Consider the following 24,824-nt stretch of genomic DNA (forward strand, 5'->3'; position numbering starts at 1 on the left):
AGCCCCGAAAGTGTGTAAGCGAGTCCGTTGTAGACATTTACGGACGGTGCCGTATTGTGACGACGAAGTTACGGCGGGAGAGGAAACGTTGCCTTGTTTATTTTTCCGCGCGGACGGTGCTTTCTGGTGTTCGGTCGCACGCAATTCTCTCGTTAGCATTGTTCCTTTAGTTCCTAGCTGCCAAATGACGCTCTGGGAGGGAACACGGCGCAGTTCTTTAAGCGAAGCCATTGATAGCCATAGCGCACCGTTACGCTCGATACAAAAGCAAATAGTACTCTTAACAACTCTGTGACCCATGTGTAGCGTGTTTGCCCCCTTATCATGTAGGCAATTTATGTCAGAAGTGCATTAAAACTCGCTTACGATCTGCAGCGGGTAGCCGATGTTGTTTGCATTGAGTTTTTGGAGTGATAAAACTTCCCACATATCGTACTGCTATCCTATTATGTCGTATTCCTTACCTACAACGTAGTACTGGGTGAACCCAAACCGGTCTACAAAATTTCGAAATTGTTTGAAGGATATTTTCAAAGACGAGAGGCATTCAGTAAGTAATGCAACACTTTTTTTCATAGGCAATTTCGGTTGAAAAACGGCCGAATTTGTTACAAGACATAGTGAAATATTCCCACTTCTGCCTTCATACTTTCAACAGGTGACGATGTCCGTAACTGAGGTGCGTTCCAAGCAGAGAGCTGTCATTTAGCTTTTTTGGCTGATAACTAGAGAACTGCAGATATTCGTACGTGCTTGCAGAATGTCTGCGGACACCTGACTGTGAAGAAAAGCACGGCGAGTTGTTGGGCGAGGTGTCTGTCACTATCGCAAGAAGGACGTGCAAATATATCCTGTCACCCGCGTGCCGGACGGCGTCACACAACCGTGGCTACTGAGTTGTTAGAACGTGCGGACACTCTCATTGGAAGTGATAGATCACAATCAAATGCTTCGTTCAAATGTTTAAAAGTGTGTGAAATCTTACAGGACTTAACTGCTAAGGTGTCAATAAGGTTCACACTACTTAACGTAAATCATCCTAAGGACAAACACACACACCCATGCCCGAGGGAGGACTCGAACCTCCGCCGGGACCAGCCGCACAGTCATGACTGCAGCGCCTGAGACCGCTCCGCTAATCCCGCGCGAAATGCCTCGTTCCACAACTGGTTGTGTCTGTTGGTAGTGCTGACACACTCGACCGGCAATTAAAGAACTCAAATGCGCATATGCGCTTGTTTTCTGCCGCCTATCAGAAGACCGTAATGAGCAACGCAATACCATCTTCGCGGAACTGCTTGCGCGTTACGAGGCTAATGTGGCAATTTTTTATCGGCCATGGTCACAGGCAATGGAATATGTGTTCGTCACTTCGAACCTGGAACGAAATGGTTATTCGTAGAGTGGCGCCACATCCTCTTTCCTGCGAAGGAAAAGTTCAAAGCTGTGCCCTCACCGCCGGCCGTTGTGGCCGAGGGGTTCTAGACGCTTCAGTCTGAGGGTTGCAGGTTCGAATCCGCCTCGGGCATGGATGTTTGTGATGTCCCTAGGTTAGTTAGGTTTAAGTAGTTCTAAGTTCTAGGGGACTGATTACCTCAGATGTGAAGTCCCATAGTGCTCAGAGCCATTTGAACCATTTGTGCCCTCACCCTGAAAGTCATGGCGACGGTCTCCTCGGACTCTGAAGGAATTACTCTGTTTGATGTCCTTCCTAGTGGTGTCACGATTAACTGTGAAGTGTATTGTGATACCCTCAGGAAACTGAAGAAACTACTTCCCGATCTTCGCAGCCACAAAAATTCAAACGAACTTCTCCTACCCCATGACAACGAAAGGCCTTAAGTAAGTACGTGCTCCCGAGAAGATCTCACAAAACTTCATTGGACTGTTATTCCTCGTCCACACAACAGCCCGGATTTCGCAACCTCCGACTTTAATCTGTTTGATCGAACGAAGGATGCATTCCGCAGCCAGCAGTACATAGAAGATGTGGAGGTTATTGATGCAACACCGGACGTTGATTCCGATGTCGACCAGTAGAGTCGTATCATGCGGACACATGGCGCTCCAGTCGCAATGAGCGGGGATCATGTTGAATAATAGGGTTTTATAGCCAACAGTTCATTACTCGTTGCCTTACTCATTGAACGCCCCTAGTATTTTGGTGTTAGGTACCCGTGTTGATGTGTCACAGAGCAATTGCATTTCGTTTCATTTATCACCACCAAATCTTTGTATCTCTATTGCACAGATAATATCTGCCCCACAGTGTAATATCGACAGCGTGCTCTGTGTGTCTTGTATGGAACAAAATTTTTCCCATTCACTGACAGCACTTGCAGATTTTTTTTTTTAGTTTACTTTATTTTTTTTGGGGGGGGGGGGGGAGGAGTCATGATTCTGAACTAGTGTGATGCGGCCCGCCACGAATTCCTCTCCTGTACCAACCTCTTCATCTCAGAGTAGCACTTGCAACCTATGTCCTCAGTTATTTGTCGGATGTATTCCTCCACAATTTTTCCCCTTCGCCGCTCCCTCTAATTCTATGGGAGTCATTCCCTGATGCCTCAAGAGATGTCCTACCACGACTGTCCCATCTCCTTGTCAATGTTCATAACATAGTACTTTCCGATTCTGTTCAAAGCTTCCTCATTCCTTATCAGTCTTCCTAATTTTCAATATTCGTCTATAGCACGACATCTCGAATGCTTCGATTCTCTTCTGTTCCTGTTTTCCATGTTTCACTACCATACAATATTGTACTCTAAACATATATTCTTAGAAATGTCTTCATCACATTAAGGCCTATGTTTGATACTAGTAGATTGCTCTCGTCCAGGAATGCCCACTTTGCCAGTTCTAGTCTGCTTTTGATGTCCTCCTTGCTCCGTCCGTCACTGGCTGTTTTGCTGCTTAGATATCAGAATTTCTTAACTTCATCTACTTCGTGACCACCAATCCTGATGCTAACTTTTTCGCTGTTTTCATTTCCTCTACTTCTCATTACTTTCGTCTTCCTTCGATTTACTCTCGATCCATATTATGTACTCATTAGACTTTTCATTCCATTCAGCAGAGCATGTAATTCTTCTTCACCTTCACTCAGGATACCAATGTCATCGGCGAACTGTGCCTTTGATATCCTTTCATCTAGAATTTTAATTCCACTCCTGAACATTTCTTTTATTTCCATCATTGCTTCCTCGATGTACAGATTGAACAGCAGGGACTAAGGACTACCTCCCCGTCTTACACCGTTTTTAATCCGAGCACTTCTTTCTTGGTTATCCACACTTATTATTCCCACATGGCTCTTGTACATTTTATATATTACCCGCCTCTCCCTACAGCTTACTCCTATTTTTCTCAGAATTTCAAACACCTCGTACCAATTTAAATTGTCGAACGCTTTTTCCAGCTCGACAAATCTTATGAACGTGTCTTGATTTTTCTTCAGTCGTGCATCCATTATCAACCGCAATGTCAGAATTACCTCTCTAGTGCTATTATCTTTCCTAAAGGTAAACTGATCATCCTCTAACACATCCTCAATTTTCTTTTCCGTTCTTCTGTATATTATTCTTGTCAGCAACTTTGATACAAGAACTGTTAAGCTACTGGTGATAATTCTCGCACTTGTCAGTTCTTGCAATCTTCGGAGTTGGGTGTATGATCTTTTTCCGAAAGTCACATGGTATGTCGACAGTCGCCAACTTTCTACACGCCAACGTGAATCGTCATTTCGTCTCACTTCGCCCAATGATTTTAGTGATTCTGATGAAATTTTATCTATCCCATATGCCTTATTTGGTCTTAAATCCTCCAAACCTCTGTTAAATTCTGATTCTAATGCTGGATCCCCTACCTCTTCTAAATCGGCTCCTATTCCTTCTTCTGTCACATCAGTCAAACCTTCCCTCTCATAGAGGCCTTTAATGTACTCTCTCCTCTGTATTTAACAGTGGAATTCCCGTTGCATTCTTAATGTTACCACCACAGCTTTTAGTTTCACCGAAGGCTGTTTTGACTTTCCAATATTCTGAGTCAAAAAATGGCTCTGAGCACTATGCGACTTAACTTCTGAGGCCATCAGTCGCCTAGAACTTAGAACTAATTACACCTAGCTAACCTAAGGACATCACACACATGCTGAGTCAGTCCTTTCGACCATTATTTCTTTTTATATTCCTTCATATGTTTCATGCAGCCATTTCGTCTTAGCTTCCTGCACTTCCCATTTATGTCATTCCTCAGGAATTTCTCTGAAAATTTTTGTACTTCCTTCCTTCATCGATTAACTGAAGTATTCCTTCTGTTACCCAAGGGTCTTCGCAGTTATCTTCTCTATACCTATGCTTTTCTTTCCAACATCTGTGATTGCCCATTTTAGAGATGTTCACACCTCTTCAACCCTACTGCCTGTTGAGCTATTTCTTATTGCTGTATCTATAGCCTTACCGAACTTCAATTGTATCCTATCCTTCCTTACTACTTCCGTATTCTACTTCTTTGTGTATTGATTCTTCCAGACTAATCTCTTAAAATTCAGCCTACCCTTCATCACCTCTACATTGTGATCTGGGTCTTACAATCTAGCATTTGATTTCTGAATCTCAGTCTGACTATGATATAATCGAAATCTTCCCCTATCACCCGGCCTTTTCCAAGTATGCCTCCTCCTCTTGTCATTCTTGAAGAGTATAATAGCTATTACGAGCTGAAATTTGTTACAGAACTCAATAGCTTTTCTCCTCTTTCATTACTCGTCCCAAGCCCTTATACTTCTGCAACATTTCCTTCTACTCCTTCCCCTACAACTGCGTTCCAGTCCTGCATAACTATTAGAATTTTATCTCCCTTTACTTACTGTATTACCCTTTCATTACCCTCATATACTTTCTCTATCTCTACATCTTCAGCTTGCGACGTCGGCATGTATACCTGAACTATCGTTGTTGGTGTTGGTTTGCTGTCGATTCTGATAAGAACGAGCCTTTCACTGAAGTCTTCACAGTAACACACTCTTTGCCCCACCTTCTTATTCATAACGAATTCTACTCCCCGTATATCGTTTTCTGCTTTTTTTATGTTACCCTATACTCGCCTGACCAGAAATCTTTGTCTTCTTTCTATTTCGTTTCACTGACCCCTACTGTATCTAGATTGAGCCATTGCATTTCCCTTTTTCAGATTCTCTACCTTCCCTACCACGTTCAAGCTTCTGACTTTCCACTCCTCTACTCGTAGAACGGTATCCTTTCTCTGACTATTCAGTCTTTTTCTCACAGTCACCTTCCCCTTGGCAGTCCCCTCCCAGGGAGTCGAATGGGGACTATTCCAGAATCTTTTGCCCATTAAGAGCTCATCATGACACTTTTTTCAGTTACAGAGCACATGTCCTGTGGATACACTTTTTTTTTATTGCAGTGGTTATCACTGCCTTCTGCATCCTCTTGCCATTGATCATTGCTGATCCTTCCGCCTATTGGGATAGTTTCCCAACCCAAGGACAAGAGTGTCCCCTGAATCTCAAAAACGTTTCATTTTCAACCGTTAACTACACCTTCCAGCTACTCTACATTGTCGCCGCTCCGATCAGGACATCTGTCGTCGCTTTGTACCAACTTTCCAATATCCTCGTCATAGAAGGAAGCCGCCTGTGTTTCCTGCCAATTCTCTACGCTGGTCTACAGTTCATTGCCTGAGCCAGAACGTTGTCTTCATAGCTAGCCGTTCATGTGAGCAGATAATGAAACTCAGGGAGGGTTAATTACGGGCTGTATTGTGGGTGATCAAACATTTCCTATCGAAAACGCTACAGAAGCATCTACATTACCCATTCAGCGTGCCTCCGAGAACTGTCATGCAGAAGGAAACGCATGACAGCTATGTTATGTGGGCTGCATGATTCAAGCGAAATATCACACCAGGCTCTCATACTTGGCGGGAGACATTAGTGTTCTAAGCGTCTTTACATGCCTCACTGTGCGCTCAGAACTAAAAGGAGCGATATGACGCGATCGACGGTCATGCTAGAGACACTGCCCAATAAACCTGTGCAAAGCGTCATCGGATCTTCGCTGTGGTTTCCATTTCGCACCCCATCGGACCTTACTTTCCAAATAGTCTTTGTAAATTGATTAGCTCATTAGCTGGCTGATTCCAAAGGTACAGAAACGCTTTAACATTATGCCACGGTTTAAACGTTCTTCAGAAAATAAAACAAGTTCAGTGCTTCTTCACTTCTCTTCTGAATTCGTCAACTCAACACTGCATTCATAGTGTCATGATGCGACCTCTCGAGATAATGTAAGAAGTCATGTCCTTCGATCAAAGAAGCTATAAAGCGGATTTTAGAAAGGTCTGGAGAGAACAGTTGGAGTTTTTTATAGCGATAAATAACAATTTGTAAATTAGATACAGATTGAGGAAGAGATTATAATAAAACAGTATTCGTATAGAACACTGTTAGTGAAAAGGAAAAAAAAGAAGTCTGTGTAAATGTCAGAAACAGAACGAAAACTACCACAAGGAGGAGGTCTCAGAATTTATCAGATACATTCGTAGACCGAGACAGAAGAAGATTAGCACTTGAATATCTTTAAAGTTATGACGACAAAGACTGAGATTTAAGCTGCAAAGTTTTGTGGTAAGGCCTATGGGACCAAACTGCTGTGGTCATCGGTCCCTAGTCATATGCACTACTTAATCTAACTTAAACTAACTTACGCTAAGGACAACAGACACACCCGTGCCCTAGGTAGGACTCGAACCTCCGACGGGGGGGGAGCCGCGCCAACCGCGACAAGACGCCCAAGACAGCACGGCTACCACGGGCGGCCTTTAAGCTGCATCAGGCCAAAGTGTCGAGTGTTAAGGCTATCTACCATTCGACGTAACATTCAAACACAAATATCACGAAAAGTAAAGAAACTGTACTTTTGGTGAAACAATATTAGAAAAGTAGAAGCCACAAGCATAAAATAGGAGAACATCGGTATCCCGGGTAGACAGTTCAAAAAATCGTCTCAACAAAAGCACTTCTTCTAGCAGAAACGGCAGTGTATCTTGCAAGACACGTCTTGCCTGCAAATACTAGAGAAAGAACGTCTAATCCAGTGAGCAACCATCAGTAGTGCCTGATCACATAATGAGTCGAAGAAAGAGATTGTCAGAAGATACCATCCCACAATGAAGTCCTCTGGCAAGCGATTTAAGCCACTCTTTCACTGAATGCTTATTAAATGCTACTCCAAGGTTTGAATAAAGTGCATTCTAACTTTTCTACGTAGATGTCAGTGATTCTACTAGTTTCTCAAATTATCAAGCAGCGTTCCCCTTTCTTAAGACTTACTATATATACTCGTAAACTGCAAAGAACTTAGGGGCAAAACTAATCAAGGTGCAAAGCAGTATCCTACCGCGATATGAATTTGACCCTCCCGGAATATTCCATAAGCATTCAACATCTTTTTCTGTAACGTCGAAGAAAATAGCGCATTGAAAAAGTTTTCCTCGTTTCATTACGTTACAGTTATTAAATCGCCAATTCCATTTATCGATATGGTACTATCCCACATACGTACATCGGTAACTTCATGGATCTTAGATTTGAACGACACAGTATTAGATAATGTAGGTGTGCCCAGGAAATAATTTTCCATATATGAGGTACGATTGAAGTCTGCGGGCCCTCTGCAGAACGACGGTATGGATTGCGCGCTTCCACTGCTTGACAGAAGCAGGTCAGCAGTGCTCGGTGGTGGTAGTGTTGACACTCGTTCGACTGACAAAGTGAACGACTAGATGTAAAATGAAGACTTCACGAATGTAGAGTGCTAGCTCTACAGATTTAAACATAAAAAGCAGCGGTGTCAGTCGGAATTTCGAGATTCACTCTGTCAAGCGAGCCGTGTGAACTTGCCCCCATCGATATGATTCGTATTGACAGAGTGTATAGGGCACGAACAGGGCTTCGAGGTACGTGATCAGGGTGGTTCAAATGTCTCTGAGAACTATGGGACTTAACATCTGAGGTCATCAGTCCCCTAGAACTTAGGACTACTTAAACCTAACTAACCTAAGGACATCACACACATCCATGCCCGAGGCAGGATTCGAACCTGCAGCCGTAGCAGTCGCGCGGTTCCGAATTGAAGCACCTAGAACCGCTCGACCACCGCGGCCGGCCCGTGATCAGGAAGACGCAACTGTAAATGGTTTTCAAGAAAACCAAATTTGAAAATTTTACACGCGCTTATGCAATTTGTGTGGGGGCTTGTGTTCAACGAGTCCGCAGCCGAGCGAGTAAGCGCCCACGTTCATCAGCACGGGGTCTCTGGATCGAATATTAATGCTGTTGTGTTTCTGTTTTTTTTTTTTTTTTCGTTGAGACGTAATTCTGACGACAGATTTATTATAACTGTGGAGGTCATTAGTATTTATTGGTTCATTTCTTATTTTCACAATCTTTGTCATGAAAAAGGAGGAAAACCTTTTTCGTAGGAGACTGGAAATACATAAAAGGATACAGGACATTTTAAATCAAATCTTAACCATCATTTTATTTACAGTATTGCACCTATGTTTGTTTCAAACATAATGTAACCTATTGAGGACTGGGCGAATTGGGTTTATAATGATAGCAGAACTAGGGAAGACAATAATTGTTGCGATACACAGAGCAGGTATTGAAAGCCGAATATGATTATCATGAGAATATACTTTCAAAATTTTTTTTAAAAAATCCGATTTTTCAGCAGCAAGATTATGATACTAACAAATTGATAGTATAGTAATACTGCGGATGTGTAAAGGCATAATAAATCTGTTGTCAGAATCACAGGATAATGAGAAATAAGCGCCAGCAGCGAGATTCGATCCACACCTCTCTCTTATACAGGATGTCCAGAAATTCCAGTGGCAAAATTCTGGGAACTGGGAGCGAGTAGGTATCATTTTGAATAAGAAACCTTGTCCGGAAACGTACTGTTCCCGTGCTACAACCATTTGAAAACCATTTGAAAACATATTGGTAACTCGGGCCACGTCTGCAAGTAATTGATTGGGCGTGACCCAGTAAATCACTTGTTTTACAGTTCTACTCATTAATAGCCAAAGAAATTGCTCCCGTAGTCGTTGACGGGTTCTCTTCGACGTGATGCAGTACATCCACTTTCCAATTCGGGTGTGCAATGTCTCTTTGGAGCACTACAGTCACGCCTGCTCACGTTGAAGATATCCTTTCGCGAAGCCTGTGCGTAATTGTGGCAAAAAGAGTATGCGATGTAGACGGACGTTGAGGCGGACGATCTTGATATAGGTGACAAGCAGCTCTTCCATCAGCAGCAGTCCGCAGCTCGTGGTCGTGCGGTAGCGTTCTCGCTTCCCGCGCCCGGGTTCCCGGGTTCGATTCCCGGCGGGGTCAGGGATTTTCTCTGCCTCGTGATGACTGGGTGTTGTGTGCTGTCCTTAGTTAGGTTTAAGTAGTTCTAAGTTCTAGGGGCCTGATGACCATAGATGTTAAGTCCCATATTGCTCAGAGGCATTTGAACCATTTGAAGCCATCAGCAGCAAGATTCGCCACTCAGAAGGATCATATCGATGTATACTGCATACTCAGCCATGTTGCTCAAACACTCACTGACGCGTGAATGAGGCTCGAGTCAGAACAGAGAGGTATGATAGACATCAAATGACATCAGCCGATCCGACGTAACACCCCCCCTCCCATATAACACACCTGTCGCATACTATCTATCAAAACTGTTTTCAAGCAACCGGTGCTTTTGCGGACGTGGGTTCCTATTCAAAACATTACGTACTCATTCCCCTCTATAAATCTTGTACGTTTGTATCAGGAATTTCCGAACACCCCGTAGAACTAAACGCTTACTCGCACTGGGGCCATACGAAGTATATAAGAACGCCTAAATCTTTTAAACTCTGTTTTCTGGAAAACAGTTGTCTGTTTTCGTATTTCTGTTTACGTATGTTGAAGTCCTAGAGCCCTGCGCCCCCTGTTAATATGAATGAAATGGTTAAGGCATGTGGGATCCCTTTGTGTATTGTAGTACGTGTTCAGCTGACGCGTATAATTTTTCCTGCTTCGGGAAATCTGTCCTCGCAGCTGTTAAACAGCACCGTATTTCACAGCCTGTTGCCTGTTATATACATAAAAACAAACATAATACAGAGCAGTTCCTTAAAAAATTTCAAACATTGCGTGACGTCACTCAGCTCAGCTATCAGAGCAGTCTTACTATATTTCCGCTCGAATACTGTACACCGAACCCAAGAAACATGCTGCCCCATGACCTCACCCGCACAAAGTACTGTAGCCGCACCGTTGTGGCTTTTCCTTTGTGTCCCTCAGTTTTGTTTTTCAACCGAACGTTTCTCAAAGGAGTGACTTAGATTAGCAGTTCGTAAGACCAGTAAACTTTGCCTAAATTAACTGTCGCGACTTGAAAAGAACGGACATTACAGTCTACTCTCTAACAGCACCGCATGGTGCAATTCACAGGAATTTCTGTTACACTGACTTAAACATTACCTTCGTGGGTCCATCACTGCATCATAGCTCTCACACTAGTGGCTGCATGACGCTCTTTAATAGGCCGGCATGCGTCACTGTTCGAAGGCAGAGACCAATCAAACCTACACAATTCTCACGACATAATGTTAGGTATACCAAGGGAAGTAATCGGATGAAATATCTCAGGGGTGGGAGGGGTTCTACCTCCCGACAGAGAAGCAGTTAACGAAAGAACACCAATGATGTTCCCTCATCGTCCCAAGAGCAATTCACCTCTAACGTGTCCTATTTCGCTGCTGAGGAACATTAAAACCACTGTTCATTTTATAATGAGACAGATAAGTTGTTCTCTTTAATTAATGAAGGTAAATCATAGATGAAAAGGTAATTACTACGCCAGTATTTTACAATGGATCCTAAGCTACATATTAAAATCACAAGCTCTCTCGAACGGAAGACAGAATGGCAGGTCAATGGCAGATGAATTAGCCTCTTTCACTTTTCTAAGCGACGTGACATTAACATTTTCTACAGCTATTATACAATTATAAAAGTATTCGTTGGTTCATTGAGAAGTACACTACTGGCCATTAAAACTGCTACACCAAGAAGAAATGCAGATGATAAACGGGTATTCATTGGCCAAATATACTAGAACTGACATGTGATTACATTTTCACGCAATTTGGGTGCATAGATCCTGAGAAATCAGTACCGAGAACAACTAACTCCGGCCGTAATAACGGCCTTGATACGCCTGGGCATTCAGTCAAACAGAGCTTGGATGGCGTGTACAGGTACAGCTGCCTATGCAGCTTCAACACGATACCATAGTTCATCAAGAATAGTGACGCGTATTGCGACGAGCCAGTTGCTCGGCCACCATTGACCAGACGTTTTCAGTTGGTGAGGGATACGGAGAATGTGCTGGCCAGGGCAGCAGTCGAACATTTTCTGTATCCAGAAAGGCCTGTACAGGACCTGCAACATGCAGTCGTGCATTATCCTGATGAAATGTAGAGTTTCACAGGGACCGAATGAAGGTTAGAGCCACGGGTCGTAACACATCTGAAATGTCACGTTCACTGTCAAAGTGCGGTCAGTGCGAACAAGAGGTGACCAAGACGTGTAACCAATGGCACCCCGTACCATCACCCCAGGTGATACACCAGTATGACGATGACGAATACACGCTTCCAATATGCGTTCATCGCGATGTCGCCAAACACGGATGCGACCATCATGATGCTGTAAACAGATCCTGGATTCATCCGAAAAAATGACGTTTTGCCATTCGTGCTCCCGGGTTCGTCGTTAAGTACACCATCGCAGGCTCTCCTGTCTGTGATGCAGCGTCAAGGGTAACCGTAGCCATGGTCTCCGAGCTGATAGTCCATGCTGCTGCAAACGTCGAACTGTTCGTGCAGATGGTTGTTGTCTTGCAAACGTCCCCATCTGTTGACTCAGGGATCGAGACGTGACTGCACGATCCGTTACAGCCATGCGGATAAGATGCCTGTCATCTCGACTGCTAGTGATACGAAGCCGTTGGGATCTCGACCAACGCCAGCAGCACTGTCACGATACGATAAACCGCTATTGCTATAGGCTACAATCCGACCTTTATCAAAGTCGGAAACGTGATGGTACGCATTTCCCCGTTACTCGAGGCATCATAACAACGTTTCACCAGGCAACGCCGGTCAGCTGCTGTTTGTGTATGAGAAATCGGTTGGAAACTTTCCTCATGTCAGCACGTTGTAGGCGCCGCCACCGGCGCCAACCTAGTGTGAATGCTCTGAAAAGCTAATCATTTGTATATCACAGCATCTTCTTCCTGTCGGTTAAATTTCGCGTCTGTAGCACGTCATCTTCGTGGTGTAGCAATTTTAATGGCCAGTAGTGTAATACAAGGATAGCAATGGCAAAAGAGGCGTTATATAGGAAAAGGAGAATCTTCTGCAGCGGTCTGGACAGAGAACTCAGAAAGAGACTCATAAAATGTCTTGTATGGAGTGTTCTTCTATATGGTGCTGAAACACGGACTATGAGGAAAAAAGACAGAGAAAGGCTGGTGTCTTTTCGGATCTGGACATGGCGGAAGATGGAAAGAGTAAGTTGGATGGACAGAGTAAAAAATGAAGAGGTACTGAGAAGAGTGGGAGAGAAAAGACAGTAACTAGATGTAATAAAGAGAAGAAAAAGAAATTGGATTGGGCATATATTAAGAAAGAATGACGGACTGATAAAAACAGTTATAGAAGGTTATGTAGAAGGGAAAAGGAAGCGAGGAAGGAAGAGATTCCAGATACTGGATGACATGATGGACGGTACAACATACAGCAGCCTTAAGAAGGAAGCAACTGATCGCAGAAAATGGAGAGACAAAGGACCTGCTAATATAGCAGATAACTGATGATGATGATGAGTGTAATAACTTTCACCATATTTTTATACAAATAAATCGAACTCTTATAATGAGTGATTACGAACCCCGGTTAAATTAGGAGAAAATAAAGAAAAAATAAAGTAAAAGGAAAGACTTCACTGTGCCACCCTATGTGCCCTGTCTGTCACGCATTTCTGTGTAGTAGTATTACAGCTTAATCAACGCCGCGTCTCCACGACACAAGCGTGTACTTTGTTTATTATCTACGCTGCGGTGTAGTTTATTATCTCAAAGCTCTCTAAATTTATGTACGTAACTGTACACAGCGCAGCCGCTCAGAGCGAGTGAGTAAAATGCGTGCGTTTGCGTGCAGGGTGAGGGCGCTGCGCCATGTGGCCGCTGCCGTGGGTGCTCGCGCTGGCCGCTGCGGGCCTGGCGGCCGTCTCGCCGACTCCGCCCCCGCCACCCCCGCACTGCCGGCTGTCCGAGTTCCCGTGTGGAGGCGGCGGCGGTGGCGGCCCTTGCGTCGCCCTCGACAGGTTCTGCGACGGCGCAGACGACTGCGGCGACAAGTCGGACGAGCCGCGCTACTGCTCCCGTGAGTACCGCCTGCCTGCCTAACTATCCCACCTGCCTGACCGCCGTCCGCAAGCAGCATTACAGAGTCCGCAAAAAGACATACCGTATTTCAAAAGGCAGCTACAAATCAACAAGGACAGATACAAAGGAAATACTTTCACTCGTGAACAACAAATACTAAGCCATTTTACATTAGTTGCTTTTATAAATTATGTCTATCAAATGGTGTCCTCCATTGTTGATACATTGACGGAGCCTTTCCTGGAAGTTGTCCATTGCTCTTTATGTACTTTGTGGTGGAATGGCAGCCGCTTCCTGTGTGATTAGGTCCTTATGTGATTGCTGGGTTATGAGATAATGTTTGCGTACTTAGGTGCCACCCAAACAAAACAAAAACACAAGGTGAAAGATCAGTTGACCTTGAGGGGCCAGGTGATGTGGGCGATGTGTCCTCATGAAGAAAAAAGACGTCCAGCAGAAAACTCTCCCGAAATGGCTAGAGAAAGGAGAGAGATGTGAGTTGTGGCTTCGTATTGTTGGAACCAGACTTCTTCCTCTTCATCATCCCCAATAAACTCGTTTAACTTAGATCTCTAACGTGCGACAGTAGCATTTTGAGCTAACTGTTGCCGTTACGACATCTTCTTCAAGAAAATTATAGACTCCACACAGCTAATCCAGCAACGGTGCACCAGAATGTCGCACGATTCCTGTAAAGAGGTCATTCGTGAAGTCCTTGAGCGTTTTCTGCTGCCCAATAGAGGACGTTTTGTTTATTTACAGTATCTGATAAGTGGAAGTATGAAACTTCCTTGTGTCCACTGAAACGTCTTAGTGTTTGCTTAAACTGCTGAGTGAAACTTTACTTATTTTTATCGTTTCAACACTGATCTACAGAACTGTCTCCGACAAAGACAACTCAAACTTAAGCTACTCATTTATTACCCAAAATGTACAAGAGCAACGCAATCTGACTGCCACACGATGACAACATGGCTTCAAATAATTAAGAAAAGAGAATGGCCCTGAATTGGAAGAAATCCTAACAGTAACCCGTACTTTTTCATAAGTCACTTACCTCAGAGAAAATCTATATAATGTAAACTATAGAAATTACAGCAAGCAGCAACTACAGCCAGCTAAATGAAAAGATTCTAACTACTACAGGCCTTAACTACTAGGAGGCATATGGTTAGCAAAAGAAAGATTTTATTGAAGAGCAAACAATGTATTTAGCAGATTTTACCTTACTCAAGTGACATCCAGTTTCAAAAATTATATAGTCATCAGTAACTCCACTACCCAAACATTACCAACTACTTCAATAAAATTCTTCAGGGTATCAGACCGCATCGTCATAATTTAAAATGCGCCAACGTTTCGGCCAGCGTTGCAGCTAGCCTTCATCAGGGCCTTACGTTAACTGCTAAATGAACACACTTGATTCCTTAAATAGCTGCACGAGAAAACCGTGTCGTTACTTGATTGGCTGTAAAGGGAGGAGGAGGAGGGGTGAAAGGTATGCTTTATTGGTGTTTCCTTTATTATCTGTCATTGGCTGAAGAAGACAACGGCCGCGGAAGCCTACGCTTACATTACCAACTACATCCATCGCCATTTTTCAATCCATGTCCTACCAGCACTGAGTCTCAACGAAGAACACATATCCAAGCCGTCCGCTCGCTAACTGCTAACTGCTAGTCCTCTTACCGAGGTCGCAGAACGCTGTCAGCGATATTAATACAATCTATAGCGCTGCCAACATACAAACATATAAACTTACATACTTACAGTACACTATCTCAGAAGAAATCAAAACAGCTACAGTTTTCGAGTTTCAAAACTTCTCTCATAACTAAGTAAACACCATTTTGTGGGGGTGCATGTGAAGACGTCTGCGCAAATCGTCCTGTCAGACAATCCCAGGACAGCTGCATGTTTATGTCTTAAACAGTTTGGAGACTGCTAGACGGACGCTCTCACGTTCGTCACATTTTCCGGCGTTGTAACAGTCCGAGGTCGGCCATTTGATTTTTTGTCGATGGAGAGCCTGATGCTCTGAAGTTTAATTCGCAAACTCGAATAATATTACTATCGGTAAGAGAATGACGTCGGCGAAGTTTGAACTGAATGCGAAGTTCTCGCTGAGTAGTAATCACCGAACCACCATTACGAATATACTCCTCCACAACAAATGCACAATGTTGACCTAACCAAGCCATTGCGCCTGCTGAAAATGGCACGTACACCGCTATCGATCGATATCTTCTCCACATAATGCCACAACAACTCGCACAGTGGCCTCTCCAAATACGGCAGGTTTTTTCTCCGGCCCCTGTGTAGTTGAACATTGCAGTGTCGTGTAAAACGTTATTACAGATTTCATAAACTTTGCTGAAAACTAAACGCTCCAAAATAATGGTCCGAATTAATCACAACTGGTGGTACTTGTACCATATCGTCCCAGCAATATGCGATTATGGCTGCAGAGAGATAGCGTACTTGTCCGTCTGGCAGCTCCCTCAATACGTAACAGGGAAACCAACAGAACGAAATAAATCCTCAGAAACACAGAGTGAAGCCATATTGGCCAATTATCTCATATAAATTGGCGAAGTTATTCAATAACAAAGGACAGCAAATTGGAGCAGAGGCTGAAGCACTAAATTAGCGCAGATGAGAGCTGGATGGGGAATGTGGGAGTTAATGAAATGAAGTGTCAGTATTGTTAAATGAACTACGTGGGTCAGACGGGAGGAAATTGAAAAATGCGTTTAAAGAGCACAATAATAAATGGAATGCTTCATAACGCCATTCGTTGAAACCAGCCAAAGATATACGTGAAATACAAAAGAGGGAAAGAAAAGTAATTAGGAAAATTTTGAGAAAAAAGTATGACCATGGGAAATGGAAATTAAGAAATAATAAAGACGTTCGTGAAAAAAATCGAACTAACATCATGCACAATGAGGAAGAGAAGAGTTGTATTCTATGGACACCTAAAAAGGCTAGATGAATAAGGAATCGCGAAACGAATTTTTAATTTTTTGACAGAAACCCAGAACAACAATGTCCTGGCTCAAAGAAGTTAATGCGGACATGAGGGAAATGGAAATAACAGAGGAAGAAATAGTAGGCAGAGAATAATTAAGAGCAAAAAAAAGTAGTTACAAAGACTGCCAGAAGAAAAGAAAAAGACAGGTGCAATATGGGCAGAAGAAAGAAGAAAACTACATACACAATGAATCAAAAATTACTGGAAAGAAAGAAAGTAGACTTAAGTTATTTCCTTAGTTGACAAACCTAATTAAAAAAAAGGAGAATTGTTCATCAGCAGCAACAAAGTAATCAATAAATGTGCAGCATTCGTTAGGGAGCATCACTGACTTCATGAATGTATTGTACACATTTAGAAGAAAAACTTTGGTTTCTGCCAGATTTAGAGGAAGTAGCGATTTTTTGCGCTTTGGGAGAGAAATGCGTCATGGTGTTAAGTGGAAGGACGGACGTGTCCAGGAAGCATTTCTGGGCCTCGTGAGAAGCGGTCACCAACCTAAACTCGTTTCTTGTTGATTATTCTCAATGGATGCAAACACTGCGACATAGATGCAAGACTTGTTTTAAGAATTGGTTGTTACATGACAAATAAACAGTCAAAGATTTTGCTGTCGGTAGCAGCATAGTATGGCGGTACAATCTTTGGTAGGTGAGAGTATTTGACTTCAGTTAATAAACTCAGCCTGATGAGTTATGTGCCTGAATGAGATGTAAAAACAAGAATTTTACGTGTCAGTCAATGCATGTTTGCTGCTTCGTTTCCAATTTTGGCTGTGTGTAATAATTTTAAGGTATGTAATGCTACACGACAATACAGATAGATTTAAATTATACGCGTGTTAGTTTGTGTAGTGATGCGAGACAATGATTTGTGTTTCCTTGTTTTGGAGAACTTGGTAACCGGATAAGGTTCAAATGGTTCAAATGGATCTGAGCACTATCAGATTTAACATCTGTGGTCATCAGTCCTCTAGAACTTACAACTACTTAAACCTAAAGACATCACACACATCCATGCCCGTGGCAGGATTCGAACCTGCGACCGAAGCGGACGAGCGGTTCCAGACTGAAGCGCCGAGAACCACTGCGGCCGGCCACGGATAAGGTAGTCGCGAAACATGTTGTGATAAATGAACCACACATTTTCGGCCTTTGCGTAATACAGTGTCTGATGCAGCTGTACGATGGATTGACTGCAGTTAATGTCTAGTTACATTGGTCTGTGAAATTTTCTCAAATACTGCGACGATTCGCCAAAATCATTCAAATAAATTTCCAGAAGCTTACAAGTTCAGTATACTTTAAATTTTTTGTGAATTTTTGGACCTAAATGAAAACAAATTTAATTTCCTGGTGAGAAGCAACGTTCTTTTTACATTTTATGAATCCATGAACGCCAACTGCCGAAACCCATGACCATCATAATAAACGTTTTTCTAACAGGTTTGATGCGATCAGCCACGAATTCCGCTCCTTTTCATCTCAGAGTAGCACTAAAATCTACGGCCTCAGTTATTTGCTGGATGTGATCCAATCTCTGTCTTCCGCCACACTTTTTGACCTATACAACTCCTTCTAGTACCATGGAAGTCATTCACTGATGTCTTGATAGATGTCCTATCATCCTGCCCCTTCTACTTGTCAGTATTTTCCACATACTCCTTTCCTCTCCGATTCTGCGCAGAACGTCCTCATCCCTTACCTTAGCAGACCACCTAATTTTTAATATTCGTCTGTAGCATCACATTTCAAAATCTCCGATTCTCTTCTGTTCCGGTTTCCCGCAGTCCACGTTCCAAACGTACATTCTCAGAAATTTCATCCTCAAATTGAGGCTTACGTTGATCATTAGAAAACAGTAGGGTGGGGAAGCTAACGTCGAAGAGTGGACACTCACTAGCGAAATTCTGGTCTTTGATCCTAGCCTCTCGGTCGTCAAGCACTAGGAGAAAGTGGGCACGGGGCGGAAAATGAGCGCAATAGGACTTTCTCGCTCGTTAATACTGTAGTCGGTAGCTGCTCTCACCGCAGCTGTAAGACAACATGAAAAAGGCGACTCCTGCAGTCGACATAAGATTTTTTCTGCCTAGAGGAAAGCGTTTCTGAAGAAGGGAAATTTGTTAACATCGAGTATAGATTTAAATGTCAGGAAGTCGTTTCTGAAAGTATTTGTATGGTGTGTAGCCATGTATGGAAGTGAAACATGGACGATAAATAGTTTGGACAAGAAGAGAATAGAAACCTTTGAAATGTGGTGCTGCAGAAGAATGCTGAAGATTAGATGGGTAGATCACGTAACTAATGAGGAAGTATTGAATAGGATTGGGGAGAAGAGGAGTTTGTGGCACAACTTGACAAGAAGAAGGGATCGGTTGGTAGGACATGTTCTGAGGCATCAAGGGATCACCAATGTAGTATTGGAGGGCAGCGTGGAGGGTAAAAATCGTAGAGGGAGACCAAGAGATGAATACACTAAACAGATTCAGAAGGATGTAGGCTGCAGTACGTATTGGGAGATGAAGGAGCTTGCACAGGATAGAGTAGCATGGAGAGCTGCATCAAATCAGTCTCAGGACTGAAGACCACAACAACAACAACAATCTAGTTCCTGCTACTTCTCATTACTTTCGTCTTTCTTCGATTTAGTTTCAGTCCAATATGTCTGCTGATTCCACTTTCCATTCAATTCCTCGCTGTCACGGAGAATAGCAATGTCATCAGTGATGTCATCATTAATACTTTTTCACTCTGAATTTTAACAAAACACTTAAACGTACCGTTTATTTCCGCGATGGCTTCCTCTGTGTACAAACTCAACAATAGAGGAGACAGATTTTAATACGGGCGCTTTGTTCTTGGATTTCAATTCTTATTGTCCACTCTCGTTCTTATACATATTGCATACTACCGGTCTTTTTCCATATCTTACGCCCATTTTTCTGAGAACTTCGAACAAATTGCATCATTTTACAATGTCCAACGCTTCTCTCTAGCCTGACAAATCCAATGAACGTTTCTTAATTTTTCCTACGTCTTTCATTCATTATTAAACACAATGAAACAAATTCCTTTCTCGTGCCTTTAATTTTCCTGGAGCGAATCTGATGGTCACCCAAGAGGTCAACAATATTATTATTCATTCCTCTTTACAATATTCTTGTCAGCAATTTGGATGCATGAGCTGTTAAGCAGATAGTACGATGGTTTATGTGGTTGTTATTTTTTCCATGTCTCCAGTCTCAGAGACCCTGCACATCAAGTTGAATAGTTGTCAAGTTGCGACATGCCCACATGATTCCCGAAGGAATGTTATCAGTTACTTCTGCCTTATTAGATCGCAAATATACTAGATTTCCGTCAAACTCTTAGTGTATTACACTAGCCGCCATGTAACCCAAATCGATTTTTTTTCTTCCAAACCCTATTACTAATGAAGGCTGTTCTTCACGTTTTAAGCAATATTTGGTTTGTAATGATGACCATTCCGTAATAAGTATACGGAACTGCTTCGGGACACGGGCTGGCCTTGTCCAACACAGAGGCTGACGAGGGAGACAAACTAAGCAGCATTTTCCTCTCCAGCCTGTATCCCTCCACTTGGGAGTTTCAAAAGAAGATTTCAGGTCGCCACGTGTACCTGGATGACCTTATGTTCCCTCTTGCTGCCTTGTTCTATTTGATAAAGAAAGCTTGTTTGAAATAAATGCTTTAAAGTCTCCGCTGCGACCACTGGATGGTTCTCTTCACGAGGAAACCCATATACAATTAAGATTGGTCTCAAAATTTAAATAATCCTCTTGGAAAATAAACATACTGGAACTTCAGTCAAATAAACTGCTGTAGGTTTTACGTTGTCTGTAGGATAATAACCCCTACTGTACCTTTTCCATTCCACTAACAACAAGTTTGAGATTCCTTCAGTCATATTCATAACGTAGGAGGGAAAAAAAGTTGGATTCAACGTACTTTTGAAAACATGCTTACTGGAGATGTAAAACAATCTCGAGTTTTGGGAAAGTGGAGGAAGAAATTAACAGTTTCATTTTCAAAGGAATGATACTGGCATCAACGGTAAGAGATTGAGTGAAACTAGATAAAGTTTAAATCTAGATGGTCATACGAGGATTTGAATCACTGCCCTCAATGTTGTGAATAACAGTAGGTTAAAATTTCGCTCTCTGGTGCTAGACGGGCCCGACAAAGAGGCCACTGCATGCAGCATCTGAGGGGCATGTGAAAAAGTACACCACTCTACCAGTAGTTGTCAAGTTTAGTGACGTTGGAACCGCTGCTACTCGATCAAGTAACTCCTCAGTTGGCCTCTCGAGATTGAGTGCACCCGGCTCCAAGAAAAAATTCCTCAGCAATGCCGCGAATCGAAGCCGGGTCTCCTACATGGCTGTCAGCCGCGCTGACTACTCAGCAGCGGATGTGGACTCGTACTGTGAGTCCAGTGTGCTAACGGTATCGCCGTCTCATTCCATCACATCCAGTTCGGAACAACCAACCTTTATATATACCTTATACACCGAACACAACAAATGTCAGGCGCAGTTGTTAGATCGGTTACTGCTGCTACAATGGCACGTTATCAAGATTCAGGTGAGTTTGAACGTGGTGTTATGGGCGGCGCAAGAGCGATGGGACACAACATCTCAGAGGTGGCGAAGAAGTGGGGAATTTACTGTAAGACCATTTCACAAGTGTACCGTGAATGTCAGGAATCCAGTAAAACATCAAATCTCCGACATCGGCGCTGCCTGAAAAAGATCCTGCAAGAACAGGACCAACGAGAACTGAAGAGAATCGTTCAACGTGACAGAGTTGAAAGCTTTCGGTAAATTGCTGCATATTTCAATGCTGGGCCACCAACAAGTGGCAGAGTGCGAACCATTGAACGAAACGTAATCGATACGGGCTTTCGGGGCCGAAGGCCCACTCGTGTACCCTTGATGAGTGGACGACACAAAGCTTTACGCCTCTCCAGGGCCCATCAACATCGACATTGTACTGTTGATGACTGGAAACAATTTGCCTGGTCGGACGAGACTCGTTCCAAATTGTATCGAGGGGATGGGCGTGATCGGGTATGGGGACACCCTCATGAATCCATGGACCCTGCATGTCAGCAGGGGACTGTTAAAGCTGGTAGAGGCTCTGTAATGGTGTGGGAAGTATGGGACCCCTGATAGTTTAGATACGATTCTGGTAGTGACAGGTACGTAAGCATCCTGTCTGATCGCCTGCAACCATTCATGTTTATTGTGCATTCCGAAGGACTTGGGCAATTCTAGCAGCACAATATGACATCCCACGTCCATAATTGCTACAGAGTACCTCCAGGAACACTCTCCTGAGTTTAAACACTTCCGTTGGCCACCAAACTCCCCGACATGAACATTATTGAGTATATCTGGGATCCCTTGCAACGTGCTGTTCATAAGAGATCTCGTACTCTTGGGGATTTATGGAGAGCCCTGTAGGATTCATGGTGACATTTCCCTCCGGCACTACTTCAGACATTAGACGAGTCCATGGCACGTCGTCTTGCACCACTTCTGCATGCTCGCGGGGGCTCTACACTATATTAGGCTAGTGTACGAGTTTCTTTCACTCTGCAATGTATTTGCGCTTATTTTGCTGTTGTTTAATGACTATTACTTAAGATTAATTCTGGTGAAGCTACTTTCGTCTGTAGTCGAATTTTAATGATCTTTTTTTAAATAAGAGTTCGTATGAAAATCGTTCTTCATTTTATCACGCTGTATAATTCGCGGTAAATGTTTGTTTTTTCTTTTCACTAAACTGTCCACTGGATCGTTATGGGCCAAACCAGTGTGATCGCTAGTGCAGGTACAACTGCAGTTTCAAGCTGCGCGCTTATAGGCGACTGGCCGATCGTGTGCGGTTGCCTAATGACTGGTGGTCCGCGCAGCGTGTGTTTGGAGAGTTATCCGTGTCGACGCCTCGGGAGCGGCGCGAAGCGCATGAATATTTAATCCTGCGAGCCGGGGAGGTCGGCGCTGACTGCCGGCCGTTCTAGAGAGACAGGCACTGCTCACACACGGCTCTCAGCGCACTCCCCAAAAGTGTTTGAGCGCTCGAAGTTAGGAAGTACTGCGATGATGAAGCACGGGGTTTTCCTCGAGGCAGCCCTACTGTAAACTATGCTGTACGTACTCAGAGTTCCGTACGCCATTCTACACTATTTAGTGCGTTATACTTCTCGTGGAATCTATCAAATTATTTAGGTTTCGAAAAGATAAAGACACCGCAGTCACTTCTAACATTTTGCTTGATAATGGAACTAAGAATGCAGTGTATTAACATATTTTCATACAATTTGTCTGATACGAGAAACGTTCGAAAATTCTGCCGATGGTTCACGATCGAAATTCTCAGAAAAATAAGTACAAAGTATGGGAAAGGATGAGTAATACACAGTTTGTGCAAGAATAAACAAGAGAGAAGAAAAAGAATGGAAAATCGAGAAAGAAGTGATCTGATTAAAGGGGGCGCGAGGTAAGAATGAAAACTTTCTCCCCTATTGATCAATCGATACGTCGCCGAACCAATGACGGATATTAGAAACAAGTTTCATGAACAAGACTGAAATTGAGGGTGACAAAAGTCGCTGATGACACTGCGTCCCCATAGAAACTGAGGCTGAATGACACAACCAGTTCAATTGAATGAACAGTGTGCTGAATAATGAATACGAAATAAAGTAAATCAAAGGAAGGCGAAAGTAGTGGGGAATAATATAAATGATCACAAACATTCCGCCAGGCGGTCGGCCTAACTTTCGTTATCATTTTCTCCGGATTTTGTCTTAAACATTATGTACGACATCCAGACCATTTATACTATGATTTTCACAACTCGGCAAACCGTAGATGTTCTAAGCTCGAAACTTGTCGTAGCACAACAAACGTGTCATTATACAGCAGGTGTTTTTAATTAACCATTAATGCTAAAGTGCAAGGAGGACACTAGCAGAGACAAAGAGAGCATTCCTCACAAAAAGGCCTCTACTGCTGTCATACACAGGCCCTGTGTTGGAAATTCCTGTACGACTATGGTAAAGTGTTGTGTTGAAATCTGTCAAGGACTATGGGAAAGGCGGCCGCTGTGGTCGAACAGTTCTAGGCACTTCAGTCCGGAACCACGCGACTGCTACGGTCGCAGGATCGAATCCTGCCTCGGGCATGGATGTGTGTGATGTTCTTAGGTTAGTTAAGTTTAAGTAGTTTTAAGTCTAGGTGACTGATGACCTCAGATGTTAAATCCCATAGTGCTTAGAGTCATCTGACTATGGGAACATCGAAAAAGACGAGAATCAAAGTGCTTTTAATATCGAGTTAAAGAATAATGATGAAAATTAAGTGGCCAGAAAGGAACTGAGGTCCCAAGATAAATCAGTAAGGAAAGGATTATGTGGGAAACACGGTCTAGAAAGTCCGACTGAATGATGCTGCACGTTTTAGGACCTGAGGGAGTAACTTCCATAGTAGAAGAGGTAGTCGTAGAGGGCAACAACTGTAGGAGGTTATAATTGCCTCGAATTGATCCAACATATAACTTGCCTTCCGCACACTGGTCACATTAGCCCTCTCAGGCAAGTTCCAGACCCGCTATTCCATCTGTGCCAGCACAACACTGTCCCATTCCCGGGAACCAACCTACCCATTCCCAAAACCCAGTTCGGCTTTCGTCCCAACTATTCCATCGAGGACCGACTCAATCACCTGTCAACTAAATAAACGGAATTCCGTCATATTTGTGTCTCTTGACATCGAAGCTCCCACTAAAAGACCTATGCATTCTTAGTTAAATGTGTCTGCCTTATGGCACCCTTCCTTCACTACGGTCCTACATATCTCGCAATCAAACTGTTCTCCTGCATGTTTCATTTCACCACTCCTCTACATCTATGCCGCAGCTCATAGCAGCTCCGACCTGCCAAGGGACCGAGCGCGTCAAGTGACGCGAGGAGCCGACGCCACGTTTGAAACTGCCGCTCCCGCCTCACTATAAGTATGTGACACCTGTTCTCTGTTACAACAAAGGGGACTTCTGAAATCGGCTGGATGAACAGTCACTAGATGGGAAACATCACTATGTTGGGATTCTGTTATAAAAGAAGCGGTCGATGTTAGAATAAGCAGCAAAATTTTTAAAAGAGATCTGGGATACACACTTAATAGATTATTGGTGCTGGCTTTGGACATAAAAAAGTGAAAGACGGAGGCTTCACTCTTA

General features: G+C 43.3%; 1 protein-coding gene across 1 annotated transcript in view; it reads left to right on the forward strand.

The window, feature by feature from the left end:
• The first annotated feature begins 13,316 nt into the window (after positions 1-13,316).
• Positions 13,317-24,824, forward strand: part of LOC124733746 — a 194,415-nt gene continuing 182,907 nt past the window's right edge. Inside the window, exon 1 of the mRNA XM_047248528.1 lies at positions 13,317-13,524. Coding sequence (XP_047104484.1) covers positions 13,317-13,524 — 208 coding nt within the window. The remainder of the gene's footprint in view (positions 13,525-24,824) is intronic.

This window comes from Schistocerca piceifrons, chromosome 1 (assembly GCF_021461385.2).
Source record: "Schistocerca piceifrons isolate TAMUIC-IGC-003096 chromosome 1, iqSchPice1.1, whole genome shotgun sequence".
Classification (NCBI taxonomy): domain Eukaryota; kingdom Metazoa; phylum Arthropoda; class Insecta; order Orthoptera; family Acrididae; genus Schistocerca; species Schistocerca piceifrons.